This window comes from Mauremys reevesii, linkage group 9 (assembly GCF_016161935.1).
Source record: "Mauremys reevesii isolate NIE-2019 linkage group 9, ASM1616193v1, whole genome shotgun sequence".
In the NCBI taxonomy this organism is placed as follows: domain Eukaryota; kingdom Metazoa; phylum Chordata; order Testudines; family Geoemydidae; genus Mauremys; species Mauremys reevesii.
The window spans coordinates 93,511,744-93,534,311 of record NC_052631.1 but is presented as its reverse complement, the minus strand read 5'-3'; the positions used below and the strand labels follow the sequence as shown (position 1 = coordinate 93,534,311).

Sequence of the window (22,568 nt, the reverse complement as noted above, 5' to 3'; positions counted from 1 at the left end):
TAACCGCCAGTCTAGACACTGTTTTTTTTCACATTTGTTCAAAAGGAGACTGCTTTTGGATACTGTACGGCACCACACCGAAAACAGCATCACGTCCCCAGGTTTTAATCCCATTGTCTAATCGCTTCTCTACATTTGTTTATTAACTGAGGCCCGTTTATTGACTCTGCTTTGTGCCAAGTGCTTACAGCAGCTATGCTGGGGTCTCCAGTGTAGCCTTTCCATACATGTACTACAGGTAACAGTTCCTGCTGATGCAGCAGTGCACTGTTCTTCCAGCTGTTCTGGTCCCATCGTGAGAAACAGGGTCAGCATTGGTGTCTCATTTATTTTGCAATGCTTGGCTTGCATCCTCCTTCCCTCTCTAGAGATTGGAGTTGTTTGCAGCAGCACTTCATTTGTATTGCTCTTGTTAAGCTCTTTTGTTCTTCACTGGAGGCAGATTGCACTGGAAGAGCAGCAGCGTTTCTGCCTGCTGGAGGAAACCTGCCACTCGACAGCTCCCATTTCCTCCGCTGGGCTTATCCTTGTTCTCTGCGAACTTCTTAACACACCGAGTTTAACAAGACCCTCTCCAGGAGCAGAGACCGGTCTCTAGTCTAGGGGCTTGAGAGCAACAGCAAGCTGGGGTGCACTAGCCTGCCACATACTAACTGGCCGGATGGACCTGTTATCCCCAGTGCACTTTGATCTACTCCCATTTCGAAGCAGAGTATATCAAAGCTCACTAGGGAACTGTTAGCACCCAGTAACAGTGTCCACGTGGACGTTAGTGCATGGCAGGCTAGTGCACTGTAGCTTGACGCCACAGCACGCCATGCATTATCTGTTCAGCTAGACCAGCCCCTAGCTCACTCTTTTTTAGCAATGATGGTGGAGAACCGCTGTACCACCGCTGCAGGGCACAGAGAGGGAAGCAGTGTTTAGATTACAGTGTGGCGCCATAGCTTGTGGGATATCTCAGCATAGAACATGCTGCTGCTAGCCTTGATTGAAAGGCCATCAAGGGCACCTCTGTTTTGTCTCCCCGAGAGCATTTCTAGACATTGCTGAGGCAAAGGGCAGGGTAGGAAATGGCTCAGCTTTCTCTTTTTAATACAAAGATGGTGGCTTCTTAAAAGCACCCCACTGTCCATTATTACCACTGCACTTGGGCCTTCTAGGCACTTGAGAAAGTGAACTGCCTGAAGACCCTAGAAGGTTTGTGGATCACTTTCTCTCTTCACACAGATATGACCCCAAGCAGTTGACAACTGGTGTAACTACAACCCCCACCGGTCAGTGTGTGTTACCAGTCTCATGCTGTGCCCAGTCCACAAGGGATATGAGCCTGTTACAGTCCCTGCCAATGGGCCCTGACTCTTTAGTTGTGGGAGCTCATGGGTTTAGCAGTAGAGCTCCCCAGTTCAACCCTCAATGTATCAATCAAGATGGCAGACATATTTGTTTTAGCTGCAGCGTGGTGACCAACTGAACTAGTCCAGCTACTTCACCCACTATTATTTTGCTACCTATTGTATTAGTGGCATTGCAAAATCTCCCAGGATGCACTGATTCTGGGACGTGAGGTGGGAATTGTGAGATGGGTACCTAGAGGCACTGGGATGTCAACCATTTAACAGCGACGAAGGGCAAAGCAAAGCAACCCAGCATGGCTATTGCAGTGTTTAAACAGATTCAGTGCAGCCAGTTCGATTACAAACAGCTCAGGTCTCTAGCACTGGGAAGGCACTAGTGCTTAAGCAGGCTAGGGCTGAGAGCCCTCAATCTCTACCCACTGCCATGGGTGTTCACGGAACACAGCATCACACAGAATTATCAGCACCTGAAAGAATCAAATCGCCTGCTTGTGTCCTGCTTGGAGGCAAATATTTCTATCCACTGCTGGGATGGAAACACAACGGCACAGCCTGGGGCCTGCTGCTGTTGAACTAGAGGGCCAAAGGGCAGGAAAAATCTCCCGTCCCTCCATTCTTCCCAGGACCACTCCCCTCCCCTTTTCAAGGTACAGGAGATCCAGGCTGGAGGGACTGAGGTGCTGTGCGAGGATTAGTTCTATACACACCCACCATGAGCTGACTGTGCCGCTCCCTTCCTTTCTCAGCTACTACCATTGCAGACCCCTTTAGGCTGAGGAGCTGCAGAAGACAACTTGGGCCAGTAGCTTCCTTTGTGACACGCAAGGATGGAGGGAAGCAGCTGTCGTCCCACAGCTCAGAGGAGCTGCCCCATCTGCCAGCCACCAACCTTGACTCCTATCAGCCTTAGGAGGGGCCAGTGTGTGACTCATTCTCCAGCGTGGAAGCCTAGCTAAGGAACAGCTCTGCTTTCTAGGGGCAGATGGGGATGGGAAGAGTAGTTGTCAGGTATGGTGGCTACTCTGGGGAATGCCAGAGCAGCTGATTTGCCCTGCTGGGCTCCAGGATAGGAGCCGCTCCTCACTTCATACCCCTCAGCAAAGTTAGCTACTTCAGACCGCAGTCTCCTCCCGACTCCTCCTGGGAGGAAGAAAGAGGAAGCCTGCAGGATGGAGGCAGTACATTGAGATGCTAGGCAGAGGGACTGCGCACCTTAATGAGAAGGGGAGGCAAGGGCCCAAACCACCACAGTCACTTTCAGTCTACATTTCATGGGCGGGGGGGCTGGAGGAAGACAGCTTGTGTGTGGAGCAGGGAGGTGTCATACAGACTCTGGCCAGTCAGCAGTAAAATTGGCTGAACCTGTGCAGTTGCTCTTTCCACAAAGGTCTCCCTTCCCTGTAGCCAGAAGAGCCAGAAGTGCTGCCTGCAGGAAAAAGGAAAGAGGCAGCGAATGGAAGATGCTACTTGGGTGGGATTTTTAAGCAGCAATGTAAATTTCTTTCAAGGTCTACCAGGATTCATCTAACAGCCCTCTCCCAGCCTTCCTCAGTAACAGAAGCTTTAGACGAACACCTCGGGCAATGCCAATCAGATGGCAATTTTCCCTAAACTAGGTTTCCTATTGATTATGAGTCACATTTGTGAAACTGATTAACAACCGCTATTGGTTTGATGCTGTGGAGGAGGAGTGTTAAAGAGAATTGAAAAAGTTTTGCAAGCTGGGCCATTAGGAGCAGCAGGTGAGGTCTCTCCGTTAAAATGCCTGCACTGCATTTTCAAGGCATAGTTGGAAGCTTGCTCCTCAGTACCTGCCTGAACTTTAAGAGCTGACCGCCTCTCAAGCACTCCAGGAAAATGCTTCGGTGAGGTGGGCTTGCAGAAGAACAGAACGCACAGCTCAGGCAGACAACTGAAACGTGGTACCATTCTGCACTAAACTGTTTCTCTGTGGAGCCCAGATCCTTGGCTAGTGGAAACTGGCCGAGTTCTGCTGAAGTCAGGTGTAGCCACCTCAGTTCACACCAGCACAGAATGTAGGCCCACATGCATACATGAAAAGAATACATTTTTACCTCAGGAACAGGAGACTGAAGCTACAGCAGCTATGAAGAGGCTGTGCAGAGTATGGAGCAAATTACTACTGCTGCTAAGTGTTTAATAAAATAACATTCCTCAAATTGTGTTTTGTTGAGTCACTAAAGAACGTCTGTCTTCTAGTGGAGAATCAAATTCATGGTGGTATTTCTACATAATTAGGAGTGAGCACACTACAGAGTTTCAGTGAAATAAAAGTTATAGCTGTGGGTTCTCCCCCCAAATTAAATCAATTAATCTATGAGACACAACACTTCAGCACAGCATGAGCCAACCGTACTCACGTTGACTGGTACTTTTCTGCCGGTAGCTATCAAACAAGCTAACTCACAGAGTCAGGGTGGTAGGATCTAGCACTACACGATCTTTTGATAACGGTCCTTCACTCACTGGGGAGCAGCTGCATAAAAACAAATACCCTAGGACATTTAAACTGGATCTTACAAGTTCAGACTCTGCTTCGGAGCTGCCTGTCAGAAGTACATTATTCAAATTACTGCCATCGCATTAACAATATGACTGAAATGCATCGTTTGGCTGTTACAGACAGATTTAGCCACAACTCACAGTGGAGTAGTGTCTCTCAGAGGGATAAACACGAGTTCCCAATACCACACACCTCGTTCCATTTGCCAGTATGAGAACATACCTATCAGTCTGACCCAGGGCAGCTGCTGCTCAAGGCCCTTTGCGTTGTTCTGCACAACACAAAAATTCCTTTGAAGAAAGCTGCAAAGCTCAGGCCGCGATTGTGTAAGCCGTTGCCCATTTTAAACCTGGGAGCAGTTCGTTTTTGAGGGGGCTGCGCCAGAGATCTGGGAACTTCCTGGGAGAGCGTTGACAGCACCTTGACAATGCTGTCGCCTTAGGCAGTTTGCAGTGCGTGAGAATGTACAGATGGGAAGGAGACTCCGTTTAGAACAAAAAATGGTTACTTAGTCATTGGGCTAACGCTTTTTGAGGCCTTCGGAGGAGGATTTTTGAACATGGCAGCAATGCCTCGATTTAGATTAAATCTCAGGAAAAACTCCCTCACTGTAAGAACAAGACAATAGAACAGATGCCCAGGGAGGTTGTGGAAGCGCCTTCGCAGGAGGTTTTCAAAAGGAGGCCGGACGGCCGTCTGTCTTGGATGGTTTAGACGCAACAAATCCAGCATCTTGGCAGGGGGTTAGACTAGATAAAACCCTTGCAGTCCCTTCTAACCCTAGGGCTCAATGCAATTGGCAACACCATTGCATTTATCTGCCCAAGGGGCTGTTCTGTTTGTACGGCATCTATCACAATGGGCTCCTGGTCCATGACTTGGGCTCCCAGGTGCTACCGCAATACAAATAAATAAGAACAGAGAAATAAATAAATTTAGAGTAAAGGAGACAGTGAGGCTAGCTCAGAACCTCTTGGAAATCCCCTGGGGTGGGAAAACAGTGACGTTTCTATGAAGAGGAGTGTGGCTGAGTCTATGTGACGTTATCTCCCGTCCCTCATTGAATGCAAGCTCCCTGCCTGATTTTAGGCTTTACAGATGAGGGGGCGTGGGAAGGCAGAGCTGAGGGAAAGGGGTTGGGCTGCACTCTGCCATATCCTCCTCTGCGAGGACTTCCTTGCGGAAGGTAAGAACGCAGTTAGCACATGGGTGCACTTGTCTAATTCTACTCCCTATGGAGATCCTGGAACAGCTGCCAGAAAAGAGTGCCTATGGGAGATGCGCTGGCACTGGGGAAGAGCGAACAGTGCAGAGATGCCCCCACCCCTCTAGGGATGTTCTGAGATCTCACCGTTGCCCTTTGAAAGAGTATCCACCAGAGGGTCATGGCCCTATTTCTGCCCAGTGGGATGATTCCAGGGCAACATCCCCAAATCAAAGCCTCACCAGTTATGCTGGCACGGCTACAGGCTCAGCCTGCACTAAGAAGCGCAGTAAAGCCAGGTCAGTGCTAGGAAGCTTCAGTTGCCACAAATGACCCTTGACCAGCAGGACGAAATACGGTGTCCAAAACAGACAAGTCATGCTGAAACATTTACACCCAGGCACGTGCACAGAGAGTAAAATGAACTCGTTGAGGGATAACATTTTCATAAGCACCTAAATATCTTAGGAGCTTAAATTGAAAAGAAAGTCAATGGGATTTGGCACCTACGTTGTTTTTGAAAATTGGACTGGGGCACTTTTGAAAATTTTACCAAGAAGTTACTGTGGTCATTAAAGAATGCGGGGAGCAGGGAGAAAAAGCCATTCAGCTCTTCACATAAAACAGTGCACAAACTGACTCATATTGCCAGGACACAAAATAATTTAACGGTACAAAAGGAACAAGTCAGATTATATTAAAACGTGTCATGAACTTTTTTCAAAAGGAGACATTTTGAAATTCAAATAGCTAACAGAGGCAAATTAAAAAGAGGCTAAATTGGAGTGACACTTGACTGCCCCTTTTAGTTCTAGGGAATTACCATGTCAAAGATGAGCACTAAGGTTGATGGGATCAGACCCCATAACTCCCAACTGCCACTATGTCCTTGGGTAAGTCACTTAACCTCTGTTATGATGGTGCACACTCACCTCCCATGAGCACCCCATCGGGGGTGTTGCGCAAACCTGCCCTCTCACTTTCTCTGCTCATGGTGCCCCCCATAGGCAGTTGTCCTCATCAGGTGGGTCTTCAGTGGCTCAGCCCTCCAGCTAAGCCATGCACAGTGTAAACATTTGAAGGAACCCCTGCTGGGATAACACAGTCCAACAAATGTTGGTCTTCTCTGGGGTCTTCCACCCAGTCTCTGGGCTCGTTTAAACTCTAGCCCCTTTTCTGGGCTCCAAAACAAAACTTGTCCCCTTCTCAGGGCTTTGGCCACTTCGCAAGCGGCCGGTGGGGGAGCCCGGGCCTGCCCACTACTCCAGGTCCCAACCCAGGGACCCCACAAGTAGCAGCCACCTGCTGCTTTCTTTAATAGCTGCTGCTGCTACATTCCCTGGGCAGCTTCCCACTCAGTCCCATCCTCTTCACCTGTTACCTTATGGTTACAGTTGATAGGTTCCCTGTTTGCATAGGGTCTCTAACAGGTCTCCTTGCCTGAAGAGTACCTCTGTCCTATCCCTTCTGGTCCCAGCCAGAACTGCCCTGCAGCTCCTTTTAATTGGGCCTGCTGCACTGATTGGCTGCTTCCCTGCTGCCTTTCTAGGCAGGCCTGGAGGACCCACCTTCACTGCTCCTTTTCTGGGGCAGGGTGTGGTAGGACTACAAGGCTTCCAGCAGGGTGTCTCCAAGGGCCTGGCACACCCTGTCACATCTACACTTCAGTGTCCTCATAAGTAAAATGGGGAGACTACTTACAAAACCCATTTTTGACATAGGTTTTACATGATACGCTCTGCACAGACTTGCACGTACACAAGCAAGTTATACACTCTGCTACCTTTCAAGCTATCCCATCTGGCAGAGGGAGTACGCTTTTCCTTTTCATTGGGGAAGCTATCAGATACTGCAGTGTTAGGGACTGTGCAAGTACCTGAGTTTATACTTGTCCACCTTTGCACTGCCCTTTAAGAAGCACGCACATGGAAGCTATTTGTTGCTCCAACTAATCTGAAATCTGTCAGGCTAAAGCCCCCAGTGCACTGTAACAAGACGAAACCAACAGCTACTATTTTTGTACGAACAGGATTTTAATTCAGCCAGTTGCTTTGTGTACAACACAAAGTTTATACAAAAAGGAAAGTGCCATATTACTTCAGCAGCAAGGGTGCACGCACAGGGAGCATCCCCACACCTAACGCCTCAAGAACCTAAGAAACTTTTTGACAAGGTTCCCATGCAGACTACTGTTATATATGTTATGATCCTCATTGGGATCACTTCCTACCATGTACAGCTCTCCTGCATGGACATCCTGCAAATTAGCACTAAAGTTACTGGGATTAAACCCAACCCACACAGTATAGCGATAGTCAACGGTACGCATGGAATACCCCATTATTTTTATGTCTTTCAGCTTTGGTTTATCAGAGTCCCACTGAGGAGTGTCTGCAGGTCGTGGATACTGGCTGAAAGCTATAGGCTCCTCATGGTCCTCTTCAATGTCATAGTCATGGTCATAGTCAGCGTCATAATCATCCTCCTCTTCATTGGAGTTAAAATGCGGGACAATACTAGGCCCCTGGGTGCAGAGAGCAACATGAAATGAAGGCTCAGGGCACACCGGAGGAACCCACAGGCCTGCAAGTTCAGCGAGCGTTGAGAAGAGAGATACAAGCTCAACCATTTTTTTGGCTTTTCCTAGAAAAAGCATCAAAATACAAGTTAGAGAATAGCATGGCTCACCAGCCTGTATCTCATCTTTTTAGATGCTTAACCAGAGGAGCTCTTTATCAGCTGCACTTTGCATGTAGTTCATAGGGCAACAACACTGGGCTATTTAAGAAAGTGCGGCTTGTAGTTCAGAAGATACCTGTCCATGTAGGTGTTCATACCAAACTTAACACCAAGAGGAGAATATTAGTTTTTCCCTCTTCTATTCCTCAAATGTTCTAACCAGTGCCTTGGGAAGTACTTTGAGGAGGGCTCTTCAAAAAAGATAAAGAAATGACCATGTTAATTGCTTGACTGTGGCAAGTTCTACCAAAACATTGCTTTTTGGTGCCCTCACTGCATACGTGAGCACAACTGCAAACCAACTGCTCTGCAGTGACAGCTGAAGCCACTATCAAAGGTATCCTTTAGGCCTCTAACCAACATAAAAATAAAGCTTCCGTTTTGTTAATGCAGCCCTGTAGCTGTTTCCACTAATGAAGATCTAGCTGAAGCAAATGCTTGTATTCACGGAAGATTTTAAGTCTTGCTCTGCATGAGCACCACGGTCACAAAGACCAAGACTGATGGCATTTGCCAGAACCAAACACTAGACCAGTGGTCCCCAACACGGTGCCCTCGCCCGCATCCTGGACCCCGAGAGAGCACCCGCCGAAACGCCGCCGAATTTCAGCGGCATTTCGGCGGAGACGCCTCTCGATGACGACGCTTGTCGCCAACAAGTGATGTCATCAAGAGGCATCGCTCCCGAATTTCGGCGGGGATGCCTCTCGATGACGCCGCTTGTCGACGGCAAGCAGCGTCATCGAGAGGCGTCGCCGCTGAAATGCCGCCGAAATTCGGCGGCATTTCAGCGGGTGCTCCACCGCCGCAGTGGTCCTTTGTCTGGCGCCTGCCAGACTAAAAGGTTGGGGACCACTGCACTAGACGAAAGAGACTTGTGCAAGTTTTATTTAAAATCTGCAGGGCAACACACATTTTGACCAGCAACTCCCACTGCTCTCTCAGTCCTGCACTCGGAACAGAAGTGCCAAATTGGTTTCTGCTGTAGACGTATCTTGCCTCCTGTATGTAGGCAACAAAGCATGGACATGCTGAACTTAGGGCACACTGAGGACTGACGATTGCACAGACTTTCCTACTCACTGAGCTGAGGGACTACACCTCAACCTTTGTGTGTTCAGTAGTGTACAGTAGTGCAGGTTGGAAACCTGGGCAAACCCTTTAACCCTGATAGGGAAAATTTGCCCCACCTTTCCAGCCTAGGTTATTATTTGTTTGCAGCATTTATTGTATTAGGCCCAAAGGCCTATAGTCTAGACAATTGTTATATATAAAGCCAAGGTTTGCATTTCTGCTTTTAATATGTTTATCTGTACAGAGGGCATTCAGGGAAAATGAGGAACCAAAAGAAGGAAATAAGAAAGGAGTGTTCAGCTTGTTTTTAAATTGCTTTATGAATTTTAGCCTGTATAATGTAACCACAAAGAAAGGGTCTTAAGACTGGCAGACCACCAACAAAAAACTGCCCAGAAACAATAAAAGGAAACACCATATATGGGAGAAAACTGAAGTAGCTTGCTAATGGTACAATTGATACTCCCAAATAAGGGAATTTTAAGTAAATGCTAATTTGCGGTTTTAACCTTTATAAGCTTGGTAAAATTTGTAACAGGCAGAGGGGAGCTTAACTCTTACAGGGGAAAACGCTACCTCTCTCCCTGCATGCATGTTTGTACTCCAATAAAGTGCCTCAGGCTGCCTGATTCTAAATTCAAAGGTGTGGTCAATTTTTCCACAACAATCCCAGGGCACCAGCACTCAGGCTTAGCCCCCTGGCAGCAACAGGAAGCTGCTCCTAAAAAGCTTCAATCCCACTGACCTGTCTGCCGCTGGCAAGCACAATCGTTCGGTTAAGATATGGGATTGCAATTGCACATGCTTATGCAAGTGCTGAAAACGTACCTGCAGCTACAGAGTCCGATACATGCGTGAAGGGGTCAAGGTAGGGGAAGACTCTCTCTCCTGGACGAGCAAAGGAAGACGTCTTCCCTGGTACATAGAACATCAGTGGCACTCGGGTAGCGACATCAAAATTGCTGTATTTCGCCCATTCTCCGTGTTCACCCAGAGACCATCCTAGAGGATACAAAACATCATTTAAAGAAAATACTAGATTGCTAGCTTAGTGATCATTTCCGTTATAAACCGCCAAGCAGCCAGATTCACCTGCTCCCAACAGCAGTGACCTATGGTCCTTGAGTTATTAAGTTTATTTTAGCTTGTAAATATCAATCTGTGTTTAACCATACTGAGAGATTTCTCTAAAGCGGAAGTTGTTTAAAGAACCAACAAAATCTTGCATCATGATGCTCTTTCACCAGTTAAGCAGCTACTCCTGCCCCTGGCCCCCCTGTTCCCCAATTAGAGCCAGCATTCAAGTCTTAAAAATGCAGCATGAGGGAGGAATTGGGACATGTCATTTTGCACATACGCATCTCCAGATCAATTCCTTGAAGCACTCACATAAGATTTACATAGCTGCCAGCTCTATGTTACTCTGTCACTGAGCAGCCCTTGGAGCCAGCTTGTCAAATCATCCCTAAGGAACCAAGGTGAGATCAAAACTCTTTGGAATCTTGCCCAACAATGACCCAACCCTTTAAGAGGGAGCGGATGGCTCATGTGCCACTCTTTCCTGGTATATTCACCCACCAGCCTCACCAGAGGGTGGGGAGGGGAGGGTGACCGGAGAGCACATGTGAAAAATCGGGATGGGGATGGGGGGGTAATAGGAGCCTTTATAAGGAAAAAAAACAAAATCGGGACTGTCCCTATAAAATCGGGACATCTGGTCACCCTAGGGGAAGGAAGCACGCTCTAAAAAAGAACCAACATCAATGTTCAATGTTTTGAGAAATACTATTTTGTGATTGCTCAGCAAACTGAGGTCCTGGAACTATAGCTCAGTTTAGTGAGACAGGGCAAGGGAGAAAGAAGAACTGAGTCTACACAAGAATGACCCCAAGTCACATCTGCATATAAGGAAGCATATCTAATCCAGTGATTTTAATACAAAACACTATTAATGCTTCTATTCTCTACCCCACTAACTAGTTAAGCCAGCTAAAGTATTCCTAAGGAAGGGCCTTAGAATAGGCCATCTAACCTAGAGCGGTGTAGTGGCAAGTTTCACACAAACAGTTAAGTAGTTCTCAATTTCCCTAGATATTTGAGGCATTCCCCGCCCATCCTGAATTAAAATGGGCACTCTCTAGCGGATAGCGCTATGAATGCCGATCCCTGCAACATGGATTGTAGCTGTATTGCTGGTTTAGACATTTCGCAACTGCAAGCACAAGTGAAAGAAATTGCAGTTGATCAGTTAATGAGAAGTCTGCTGCCCACTTCAGCAGATGGGGCTTCTACAAATCGTGATGGGGGAGCTACCCCAGAGCAGTGCTCTTCCAGCAGGAGTCACTCCCTGGGGCAGAAAGAGCTGAGAATGCTGCAAGTTCAGGCTACTGAACTGCGAGAGGGCTCACCTCTCAACAGCAAACCCTCCACATGACTAGGCAGAGAACTGCCTGCAGGGACAAAGAAGTTCTGCAACCATGGAAGCATGTATTAGGGTACGTCTACACTACCCGCCAATCCGGTGGGTAGCAATCGATCTATCGCAGACTGATTTATCGCATGTAGTGTAGATTTATCGCATGTAGTGTAAATCAATCCGCGATCGCTCTCCCGTTGACTGCTGAACTCCAGCTCGGCGAGAGGCGGAAGCGGAATCGACGGGGGAGCGGCAGCCGTTGATCCCGCGCCGCGAGGACACGAAGTAAGTGATTCTAAGTTGATCTAAGATACGTCGACTTCAGCTACGCTATTCTCATAGCTGAAGTTGCGTATCTTAGATCGATCCCTCCCTCTCCATCCCCCAGCGTAGACCAGGCCTTAGAAGTGTATTAACTAGAGGCCAACAAGTCAGGTACATAGGGCATAACTGCATAGGGCAAACATGAAAGTGATTGATATGGCGGGATTAACTTACACAGTTCAGAAAAGAGTTGTTTGCAAATAGCCAGGGAAGTATTTGAATGCTTACCATGGTCAGCAGTAAACATCACAATTGTGTTATTCGAGAGCCCAACATCATCCAAGGCATTCAGTAGCAGGCCAACCTGCGTATCCAGGTAAGAAACTGCTGCAAAATAGCTCTGACGAATCTGCAGCTGCAAGTTATTCCAAAAAAAGAGAGTCGCTTCAATTGTACAAACACCTGCTAGCTCTGCTCTAATAAAATTCATGCCCCAAGTTAAATTTAACAGAGGGAACAAGTAGGAAATTCCAAATATTTCCTACAAGTTCTTTCAAGCAAGAAGCTCCGAGCCAATCAATGCTGTTCCTTAGGGGTCCCAGCCAGCACTCTGTTGCTCCAGCAATGCCCCACGGGAGTGGGCGTCTTCCCAGAAGGAAGGCTAACGGAGGTCCTTAAAGAGGAAGGGCTAGTAAAGGCAGATGGATTGCTCCAGGGTGGTGATAACATTCCTGTTAGGTTCTGAACACACCTCCCCTGCAGCACTTGCAGCCCAGAAACAAGAGTGGGAGCAGGAGTATTACACGCTACCATGCAGACTCACCCTCAGCCTACTCTCTGCTAGTCTGACCCACCTCACAACTCAGTTACAACAAAGGCTGGTCTGACAGCTGTGAGGCAGGGCATGCAAGCTCCCCAGGGTGTCAAAAGCTGGATGCACCTTGAAACATTTCACGGTTAATAACAGCAGCCTTGTGCTACCTTGCACTTAACTGTGATCTAGGGAATTCTGATTTCAAAGCAACACTTGGGCTGCTTACCTGGAAGTCTTCTGGAATTGGTCCATAAGGGAAGCTGACGTTTAATGCCTGGACGTCCTCCCTTTGTCGGATATCCGTCCAGGGGTTGTATGCAACAGCAGGCAGTTCTTCAGGTACCCGAGGGTCTGGGGCTAGTGTGATGTTTTCCAGTGGGTACAGCTTGAGAAATTCCTTCACGATACAACACAAACAGGTATTAAGAATTCAGTACAGCAAGACTAAGGTTTACAGTTATAAAGTTGGATTCCTTCTCCATTTTTTGTGAAGGGCACCTTGAAACTTCAAACAGCAACACAGGTGTTTACGGTACAGCAACACAGGTGTTTACGGTACTGCTGTCGTGTAATGTTCTCAGGATTACTGCAATGTTATATGTCAATCCTACTTCTCCTATGATTTCCATAGCCAAACATCCACCTTTATTTTGCTATATGGCGTCCCAGCAGCATAGCACTCATTTAGAGCACTGAGAATCAACTGAAACACAGAGCAAAAAAAACCCAAGGATTTGTACCTCTTCTAGCTTCTTTGGGGTTTATTTTTAAGAGCCTGAAAGGTTTATTCCTCCAAGAAGTGGTTGTTTGTTGGCTTAACTTGCTTACTTTAGACATTCAGGTCTTGTCTCTCCTGCTTTTCTTGGAAGGCTACAGATGCACTAGTTGGATCATGGCAGATTTACCACGCACATGAAACCCAATTAGTTAAAGGGGGAGGTAGTGATTTTTACTCCCACTGTTTAAAACACTGGCTTTGCTAATACTCCCTAACTCACAATGCCCGAGAAAGAGTTAGTAAAAAGGAACACCTTCGTTAAAGATTCAACCCTTTGTCTATCAGTTAAGGGTGGGGTAAGCTCAGAATCCATGAGACCTCCAGCAAAACAAGATCTGATATTTCAAAGGCTTAAAAAAGGCAGAAAGGTCCCCTCCAAAGCCTTCTTTATACATCATAAAGCAGCAACCACTTCCCCTTCGGTGTCCCCACCACCACCACCTTCAGTTCACCTTTAAAAAAAAATAAGAGTTTCCCAATGTAAAGGGTACTCAGGCCTTGGCTACACTGGTGCTTTACAGCGCTGCAACTTTCTCGCTCAGGGGTGTGAAAAAACACCCCCCTGAGCGCAGCAAGTTACAGCGCTGTAAAGCGCCAGTGTAAACAGTGCCCCGGCTCCCAGCGCTGTAAACTAATCCCCTCGGGGAGGTGGAGTACCTGCAGCGCTGGGAGAGCTCTCTCCCAGCGCTGGTCCCGCGGCAGCGCTTTGGAGTTTTGTGTAGCCAAGCCCTCAGTGGTAGCTGGTTAAGGTATGTTGGCAAGCACCAACCTAATTTGTGCTTTTAGCACAGAGCATCTATTCAGGAGACTTACAGAAGATTACTCAACAGCTTGGTACAATGTTGTCTGTGCCGTGAGCCAAAGTTAGGTGCCATACACATCTCAGATATGGGAGAGACCTACAGCATGTGTCAACAAGTGAAGTCTTCTCAAAAACACAGGGCCCAATCCTGCTCCCTCGGAACTCAGTGGACCTTTGTCATTGACATAAATGGGGAAGAAGATCAGGATGCAAATCATTTAGGGCCTCATTCTGCCACCCTCAGACAGAGTATACCTCACTGCACAAGTAGTCACAATAATGTTCAGCGGGTACTAACTCACTGAGTAAGGGTGGGATTTTAGTCTGGCACTTAATGCTCTGTGGACACACTGCTCAGATTAAAACATTTTAAAAGAATATGGACTTTGACTCCGAGTTACTTTTCAGTGACGGCTGTTACGAGTGTCTCTCAGCTTTTCCATGGAAGAATATTTTTCATCTTGCTTTACAGTAACAGTGTAAGATACTTGTGAAAGTAACTTTTAAAAGGTAAATGCTGGTCATTGAATAACTTTGGTCGAGGTTTCATTCACCATAAAACCCAGTGAGATAGTTTTACTCCAGCCTTCCTTACCTTAGGATACCTCAGGGGGATGTGTGGTTTGTGATAACCGACAGCCAGGAAGAATTTACGGTTCTTTGTTTTCATGATGTTCAATAAGCGTCTGGCCTCTTCGGTGCTCTGTATATCTGGCAAGGTACCCAAGGGCACTTCTGCCACATCGACTGGGCAAACCAAGTTGGCATGAAGCTCTCCATCTTTTCCTTTACAAGTCTTCGGGAAAACAAAGAAGAAATATCTACTTTAATTCTATCAAACTAGGAACACACACATCCCATAGGCTTCAAGAGAAATGCATGTCTGACTCCACTCAGAGGGATCACTCTGCCACCACACAGGATGGTGAATTAAAGTCTGATCAGGAAATTAGTGGCTAGTGTTAGTGCTAGAGAAGGTTTGCCATGTTCTAGGTAAGCTGATCAAAAACACAGAGGAAAAAACAGCGCCATTTTCCTGAGCTCAGATATACACCAAACAAACAGGCAACTTTTATTTGCGTCCAATAAGAAGCAGAATCCTAGCTCTACAGTTGGCTTGAGGGTGTGATACCAAGTTCTAGAACCCAGGAAACCAAGGCTCTGTGGCTCATTGGTGAGTGGTTAGAAATTGGTTACGTGATCAATCTTCCCTTTTGCTCCGTCTGACTCTGAGGACTCATGGAATGCTATCTTGGAAGTAATTACCTGACCCACTAGTTTCTCGGTATGTGCCAACAGTGGCTGATATTTAGTCACTAGAGAAAGACTGACTGTTGTAAGGGATTGAGAAGAGAAGGTGGCCTTTGGAGCATATGCTAAATGTATGCTGAATGCTGAGAGACGTGAGTGGCTGATGCAAACACTAGTTGCCACTGAAGTCAGTATTTTTCAACAGTTAACCTCACAACCAAGTTATACCAAGGCTGAATTTTGTCTCACGTAGGGACTTCCTAGTATTGCAGTTTATCAAATACCATGATTGCATGGTAACTGTTGACCAAGTGCTTGACTAAGGCGTGGTCTTAAAAACTAACTGACCTACATTAATGTGAAAAACGTCATGTCCTGAGCGCCGCAGATAGCTTTAATCTAACCCCCAGTGGAGACGTAGCTAGGTCGATGGAATAATTCTAGCCACCCCTCTCAGAGAGGTGGGTTAACTATGTCAAAGGAAGCATTGACGCAGGAAGCATCTACACTACAATGCTACAGCAGTGTAGTTAAAGCACTGTAGTGTAGATATAGCGCAGTACTTACAAAAACGTTACATTGATTCCTTTGGATCACACTTATTGCAACTAACATTCTGGAAAGCTGAATAAGACAGGAAACTCTGGTTTTACATGGCTTGTCGAAACATGGCTGTCTTAATCCCCTCTTTGCAGAGTCAAGTTTTGTAATTTAGCACAAATTAATTTGAGATGCGCAAAGGTCCAGGATCATGCACAGAGGTTATCCTTACACCCTGGGCCATAGTTTGTGCCTAAGTTAACAAACACCATCTGAAACCCACTGACAGTGTAAACAGAACCCACACTGTTGTGCAACTGGTGGCTTGCTGGCTTCTTGAGCAGGTTTTAAATGGTCTCCATCTACTAAACTAAAAGATGCATTAATCAGTTTTACACTCAAGTGACTTCGGGATTCTTATTGCGTAGAGTTGGTTCAAATTCAGCCAAGTCAGCTGACAGCACTTTACCACCTAGAGAAGAGGCTGAGGTAATTTGCAAGAGATGATAACTATAGTTTTGAGATAAAGGATTTAATGCTCTCAATACAAATTAAGGCCCCCAGTCTCGCAAGCACTTATACGTGTCAGTAATCCCACCAAGTTCAAGGGAACTACTCACAAGCATAAGCACTTGCACGATCGGGCTCTTAATGAGCATAACCATACTTCAGTACAAAGAGACATGTCCTTTTGTCAGGGAGGTGAAGAGAAGTGTATTTGACTAGTGATTTTCCTCCACAGTTCTAACCCACTAGCTTACAGAATCATAGAAATGTATCTTCCCAATTAACACGTTTGACTCAGATTAGCAAGAGCTTGTACCTGACAGTAATAATATATCTATATCCTGAAACACCCTCCACCCATCTTTATTTGGGTCCACAAGCAATCAAACTGCTGCTTACCTTACTGTTTTCATATTTTTCAGCAGAGGGATGAAAAGGTGGCATGGACCAACTGTATGGATAGTCATCACTATGATTGGATGAAATCCCTGGAAAGTAGGAGTAAGCAAAGCAAATATTAGAAATGGTCTTGTAGCTCACTCAACTAGGAAGAGTTCAGCTACAAGATACACACGGTTAATTTGTTTTGTTAATGCAAAAACTGTTCCAGTAGGCCCACTAATTTTATGAGCTAATTCAGGGACTAAGGAAGCATTCAAGAAATAAAGGACAAAACATTTGCTCCAGCTACCAGTCCCTAAAACACAACTGGCTATGAGGAAAGGGAAACCTCAAGCATCTTGAGCAAGTTTAGCTCTGGATACAAAATAATCAGGACTAATGACAGTATTTATGTGTGTATATAAATTGTTAGTAAAACAAAGAATCATTAAAATTCTACACATCCAACAAACAGTTTAGTGGTAACAAGTTTCAACAGAGGAATATCACAGAAAAATCTTTTAAAAATCCTGTTTGCCAGAAGCTGGGAATGGGTGACAGGAAATGGATCACTTGATCACCTGTTCTGTTCATTCCTTCTGGGGCAGATGGCATCAGCCACTGTTGGCAGACAGGATACTGGGCTAGATGGACCTTTGGTCTGACCCAGTATGGCCATTATTTGTACATAGTATTTTCAACTCTTTAGTGTTGTTCAAATAGTGAACTCATTTTCTATGCAGCTTAACTGGGGGTATTATTCACGCATCCAATGCTTCTTCATCCAACAAGGTGATGTCAGACTGAAATGTGGTTAAGCAGTGTACTGGGTAATGTGAAGCATGTGGAAATCTAAGTCCAAAGACTGAGAGAATGACCATGCATTTAGTTATATCTAGGTGCATCTTTAGCAGCGTCTAAATTCTAGACAAGTTAGAGCATACTCGACATTAAGTAGTATGTGAAAAGTTATAACAGCTCGATTCCCATGGTTGAATGATGCTGTGCAGATAGAAACCCACTTTTAAATGTAACTCTTTAAAATGTAATGGTTTATACAAAAGCAAGGACAACCTAGAAGGACTTTATTCTGCATCAGACATACGACAATGATTTTAGTCATTTAATATAAAACAAACCAAAAAAACCTGTCCCTAATTACACAATTCATTTGTGGTAACATGTTAAATGAAGATTCTAAGTGCTGTTACAAGCCATACCAGGGTGAAACACTTTTCCTACGGACATGGTCGTGTAGCCATTCTCCTTGAAGTACTGGGGTATTGTGGAATAGTTTCCTGCATGTACTCTCCAGTAGGAGTGGAAATCATAAAGCCGTGTGGTGTCGGGCCTGCGTCCAGTTAGAAATGACACTCTGCTTGGAGCACACACAGCTTGCTAAAGCAAGAGACAGGAGAATTAATGCCTAATGGAAAGTCGAGTATATTCAGTTTGTATCTGAAGTGCAATCAAGTGATTTTGGTGTCATTATGCAAAATGTTTAGGGGCTGGTGGAATCCAACTAGCAATGTTTAACATAGCTCCCAGCTGAGATGTCTGGGATCATTACTTTGGGTATCAGTCAAACACTTCTTGCCCACCGCCCACATCACCAACTGATGTCCAGCTACATGTGTATTTTCTCGCACTTGGGATCTCAATCTAACAGACTCCTGAGAAGAGGCTAGAGCTCTGATTATGCAGCTAGTAACACAAACTGTGTGACATCAAACAAAGACCATGCTTTTCCAATACAGAGTTGGAATGAAAATGGCAGATGGACTGTGCTGACATTAAGTGACGAGCACAGGCAATCTGGGCAGTCTTAGCAAGAATGCAAAGAACATACAAGTGGGAGATCCAGGTTAGAGTCCAAAGGCCTGAATGTCTGTTTCATACTGGCAAGAGTAACTCCACTGAGATCTCAAACTCTCTAGTCAGATTCAGGGCCCTGGTTCCTGGCTTCCTGGTGAAGGCAGGGCTGAGAATGCAGACATGTTGTGCTAGTCAGCCATCCCAGTAAAAGGGAAGTAGTAAGATTTAGAGTCCTGAGCTTAAGAATGATTATTAGAAGTTGCCTCTACAACGAATGATCTCGACAATAAGAGGGATTTGGAATAAACATATGCTCACAAAAGCGGGAGAGGGTAAATATAGAATAAGCTTTTACAAGACTACATTTGGGGTGGAAAGCACAGAATTGGTATTGTGCAAAATGGTGCCAAATGGCTTTTTTTTTTTTTTTAAATAGTGTCTCATTGTTAATAGTGAAACCCAGGAGCTGATGTTAAATAAAATTTAGAGTACCACAACATTACTGCTAATAGCAGGGAGAACTGTTTTCATTGTGTTCCTTTCCTCATTCCAGCAAAGGTAAACACACAATACAGTTTAGCCCAGCTGTCCCTTTACTACCCGAAATATTTTAAAATACAGCAACTGGCTATTTCAATGGTCTCACTAGCACTTTCTGTGGCCAAACCATTAAGTATTTTACAGAAATACAAATGCTATGTTTAAATTAAGTTGTGTTACGTACTTGAGCATAGGCATTCTGGAACACAACGCTTCGAGATGCAAGCTGGTCAATGTTTGGAGATTTTACAAGGCTGTCTCCGTAACAGCCCAAAGCGGGACGCAGATCATCCGCTACTATGAAGAGAACATTCATGCCATCTACAAAGAGAGTTACAAGACATTAACTTTGGCACCAATGAGTACAAGCTAATCTGAGAACTGGATACTTATTGGAACGTCCCTTTACCTCATTTTAACTCCTTAACCCGATTAAAAACATCAAGAGGAGCCTCTGACATCCTTATAAGATAACAACATTTAAAAGGATTATCATCTAAAACTTGTTTAAGAATCCAAAGATCCCATTCTCAACTGGCCCCAAGGAACTACCACAATAAACATAATTAATAATATTTAAGGCAACTGAGGGCACCTTTATAAAAGACTTATTGAAACAACCTACAAAATAAAAGGGGAACGATTACAATTTAAGCAAGTGCAAAGATTTTCCAGTAGACATTTTGCCTGCTTCTAGGTTTCACACCCTATAGTCGCTTTTACACAAGCTAAATTAAGATGTCACCATGTTATCCAACCCTGCTCACAGTAGTACTGCTGCTTAAAGAAAGATGAGCCAATGATGACAGTGTCAAGCCTGACTGGTAAGGAAGTCTACACTGCAGCTGGGAGTCAGCCTCCCAGCCTGGATTTCTGCTAATGGGGTTGGTGCTAGTGGTGTGGACGTGTTGGCACTGGGATAGCCCCCCGAGCTTGGACCCAGCCTACCCCCAGGTCCGAGCTCAGGTGGTTAGCCTGAGCCTCCACCTGTGGTACAATATCCAGGCAGCTGCTCGTAAGGAGCCCTGCCCACCCCAGCTGGGAAGCTCAGCGCAGACAGACCCTCTCAGGCAAGCTGTCACCTGGTCTAGAGGTTAGGGCACCTGCCTGGGACTCACTGCCAGACTCCCCGGCAAATCACCGAGGCCACAGCTGCCCAGGAAGCGGGTGTATTGAACCCTGCGATGTTAGCCCCCCCAAGTGAAGACGGAGCAGTTCTAACCTGCACAGTGGGCAAAATAAACCCTGCGGGGAGTCCGGTGTTTCCCTCGACCCGCCAGCGAGGGTTAACACCGCAGCTGCCTTGTCCACACCGGGATTAACACGGGCTGGGCAAGAGGGTCCGGGGGAGGGCGGGTTACAGCCCCCGGTCACCCCTCCCGCAGCCAAGGCCAGTCCCCGCGGCCTCAGTGTCCCACCTGCTGCGGGGTAAACAAACACCGGGCACGGGGCCGGGCCCCACAGCACGGTCCCAGCACCGACCCCCACCGCAGCTCCCAGGCCGCCTCCCCCGGGTCCCAGCGGCACCTCTGGGCGGAGGGACCAGCCCTCTCGGCCCGGCTCCAGCGGTCCCCGAAGCCAGCAGGATCCCGGCGCAGCACACCCCGAGCAGCCAGGGCCAAGAGGCCGGGCAGCGGCAGGAGGGAGCCGCCCGCATTTCCCGGTCCGCCCAGCCACGCAGCAGCAGCAGCAGCAGCAGCGAAAGGACGCGCCGCGCCGCGCAGTGCGGAGAGCTCCGCGGCTGAGCCCTGCTGCGTGCGGCCTGCGCCCCGCCCGGGAGAGGGGCGCGCGGGGCTCCCCTCTGCCCTTCCCCGGGGCGGGGAGAGGCGGCGGGGGGCGGAGCCGCCGTCCGCCCTCCCCCCGTGGGAGAGGCACTAGACGGCTCCCCGGGCCGGGGGAGGGAGAGCAGGGCCTGGCCAGGTCGGTGGAGCTCAGAGATGGGGACTAGTCACTGGGGATGGGCTAGATCCAGCCTCCTGCCGCGCTGGGGAAGTTAGGGTGCAGGGTTAGGCCTGCAGCTGGCCCCCGGGGCTCAGTACCACTCAGGATCGAGCCCCTGATGAGCCTTTCTGGAGCGGGCAGGGACCTTGCTTTCTCCATGTCCGCAAAGGGCTAAGCGCCCACCTCTGGCCAGTCTGCTACTGACCTTGATCTTGGCTCCTTGGCTTCAGGCTGGCCGTGGACAGCAGCTGCCAGTTGGACCTGCAGGCGGTTGGGGGTCCTGGGCTAGCCTTGGCGATGTCTTTCCCGCCCTCTGGCACTGGAACAGGAGAGGGAAGTATACAAGGCCCAGGGCCGCATGTCTGATTAGGCAGCGTAGGCATGTGCCTAGGGGCAGTGGCGTTCTAGGGGCGCCTAAAAGTGGGGTGGGGGGGCACTGAAGATGCTGAGCCTAGGGGCGGGTAAAGTGTAAATCCAGCCCTGACAAGGCCCTATTATCTCACCCTCTCCCCCCCTGACAGGCACTCAAGACCATGTTTCCATATCCTCCTGCACTGGGACCAAAGTGACCCTGAGTTACTGCTTGGCCTTGTATTCTTATCTCCACTGGCCTGATTGATAGTGTGTTCCTGTGTAAAACTGTCTGCAGCCAGGCACATACAGATACCACCATGGTCCATCACCAGAGCCTGAATCCGGGACCTGCAGCTCCACCAATACAGCCCTTTACCGCCTGAAGTAAAGGAGCAGCAGTTTGCTGTAGTCACTAACAGTGAGTCATAAGGAGAGAGATGATCACATGCACTTAGTACTTACTTTTGCTTTACAATCCTGGTTGAAATATTTTACTGGGGGATCATCAGCTTAGAATACCACACACAATAAAATAGTATGAGGTACTCAGAATACAACCCATCACCAATAAATACAAATAATTTCTAACAACTCAGCTTAAATAGAATTATGCCTTTGGTAAAGCAGCAGCAAAGCCTGGGATAGTTTGGAGCTGGGTGCTAGTTTATCTTTGAGAGACTTGGATAAAATTTTCAATTCAGGTCTCTCTCTGTCTCTCAAATAGACACAGCCAAGACCAGCCAGGGGATTGTTTGGTTTAGTAAAACCTCCTTGCCAGGAGTTATTGTAACACCAACAGACCCTGGTCATCAGGGTCAAACCTGAGCTAAATGCATGAGCTTCTACTGCCTGAGCTAAAAGCCATATGGCTGTTAGTCTGCTCTACAGCCTTAGCTCACTAATCTCTCTCTAAGTGGTCTCAGTGCCACTAGATGGGACAGAGCACCACACCCAGGAGGTGTGTGGGTTACATTATGTTTTACAAACCAAAGATGGGTTTGCAGCGAGGTCTCATTTTATCTGAACACTCAAAGCTTCAGTGACATCTGAATGGGTGGTTCTGGCTTAGGCCAATCTTTTGACAGAGAAACAGAAGGGCTTCATCTCTACCACCAGACTTCAGGCTGAGAGTAGGAAGTCCACCCAGAAGAGAGGTTGCAGTCCTGCAACCGGAGCATCACTCTCCCTGAAGGAGGAGGAGGAGGAGGACAGTGATGGTATACACTACCTTCAGCTCACTTAGGGATGGTTTTCTCCTCAGCCCCA

General features: G+C 47.1%; 1 protein-coding gene across 4 annotated transcripts; it reads right to left on the bottom strand.

The window, feature by feature from the left end:
• Positions 1-7,098: 7,098 nt before the first annotated feature.
• Positions 7,099-21,346, bottom strand: IDS (iduronate 2-sulfatase). Of its 4 annotated transcripts, none has more exons than XM_039489824.1 (9): positions 21,154-21,346; positions 19,192-19,328; positions 17,873-18,050; positions 16,671-16,759; positions 14,569-14,769; positions 12,620-12,790; positions 11,868-11,994; positions 9,728-9,901; positions 7,099-7,729 (listed from the first exon to the last, which is right to left on the bottom strand). In XM_039489824.1, the coding sequence occupies exons 1-9, from the start codon at positions 21,329-21,331 to the stop codon at positions 7,224-7,226; spliced, it is 1,761 nt and encodes a 586-aa protein (XP_039345758.1). In that variant the 5' UTR covers positions 21,332-21,346; the 3' UTR covers positions 7,099-7,223. The 4 variants fall into 4 exon arrangements, with proteins under 4 accessions (XP_039345758.1, XP_039345759.1, XP_039345761.1 ...); XM_039489825.1 differs by lacking the exon at positions 21,154-21,346 and adding an exon at positions 20,535-20,740; XM_039489827.1 differs by lacking the exon at positions 21,154-21,346 and adding an exon at positions 20,426-20,524.
• Between the last annotated feature and the right edge of the window lie 1,222 nt (positions 21,347-22,568).

Excerpts from the sequence above, each read along its gene's own strand:
- IDS (XM_039489824.1), bottom strand. The coding sequence starts at position 21,331 with ATGCCTACGCTGCCTAATCAGACATGCGGCCCTGGGCCTTGTATACTT. Across the intron at positions 18,051-19,191 it reads TCCAGAATGCCTATGCTCAA|CAAGCTGTGTGTGCTCCAAG; the intron begins GTACGTAACACA and ends CTCTTGCTTTAG. Across the intron at positions 16,760-17,872 it reads AGGAAAAGTGTTTCACCCTG|GGATTTCATCCAATCATAGT; the intron begins GTATGGCTTGTA and ends CCTACTTTCCAG.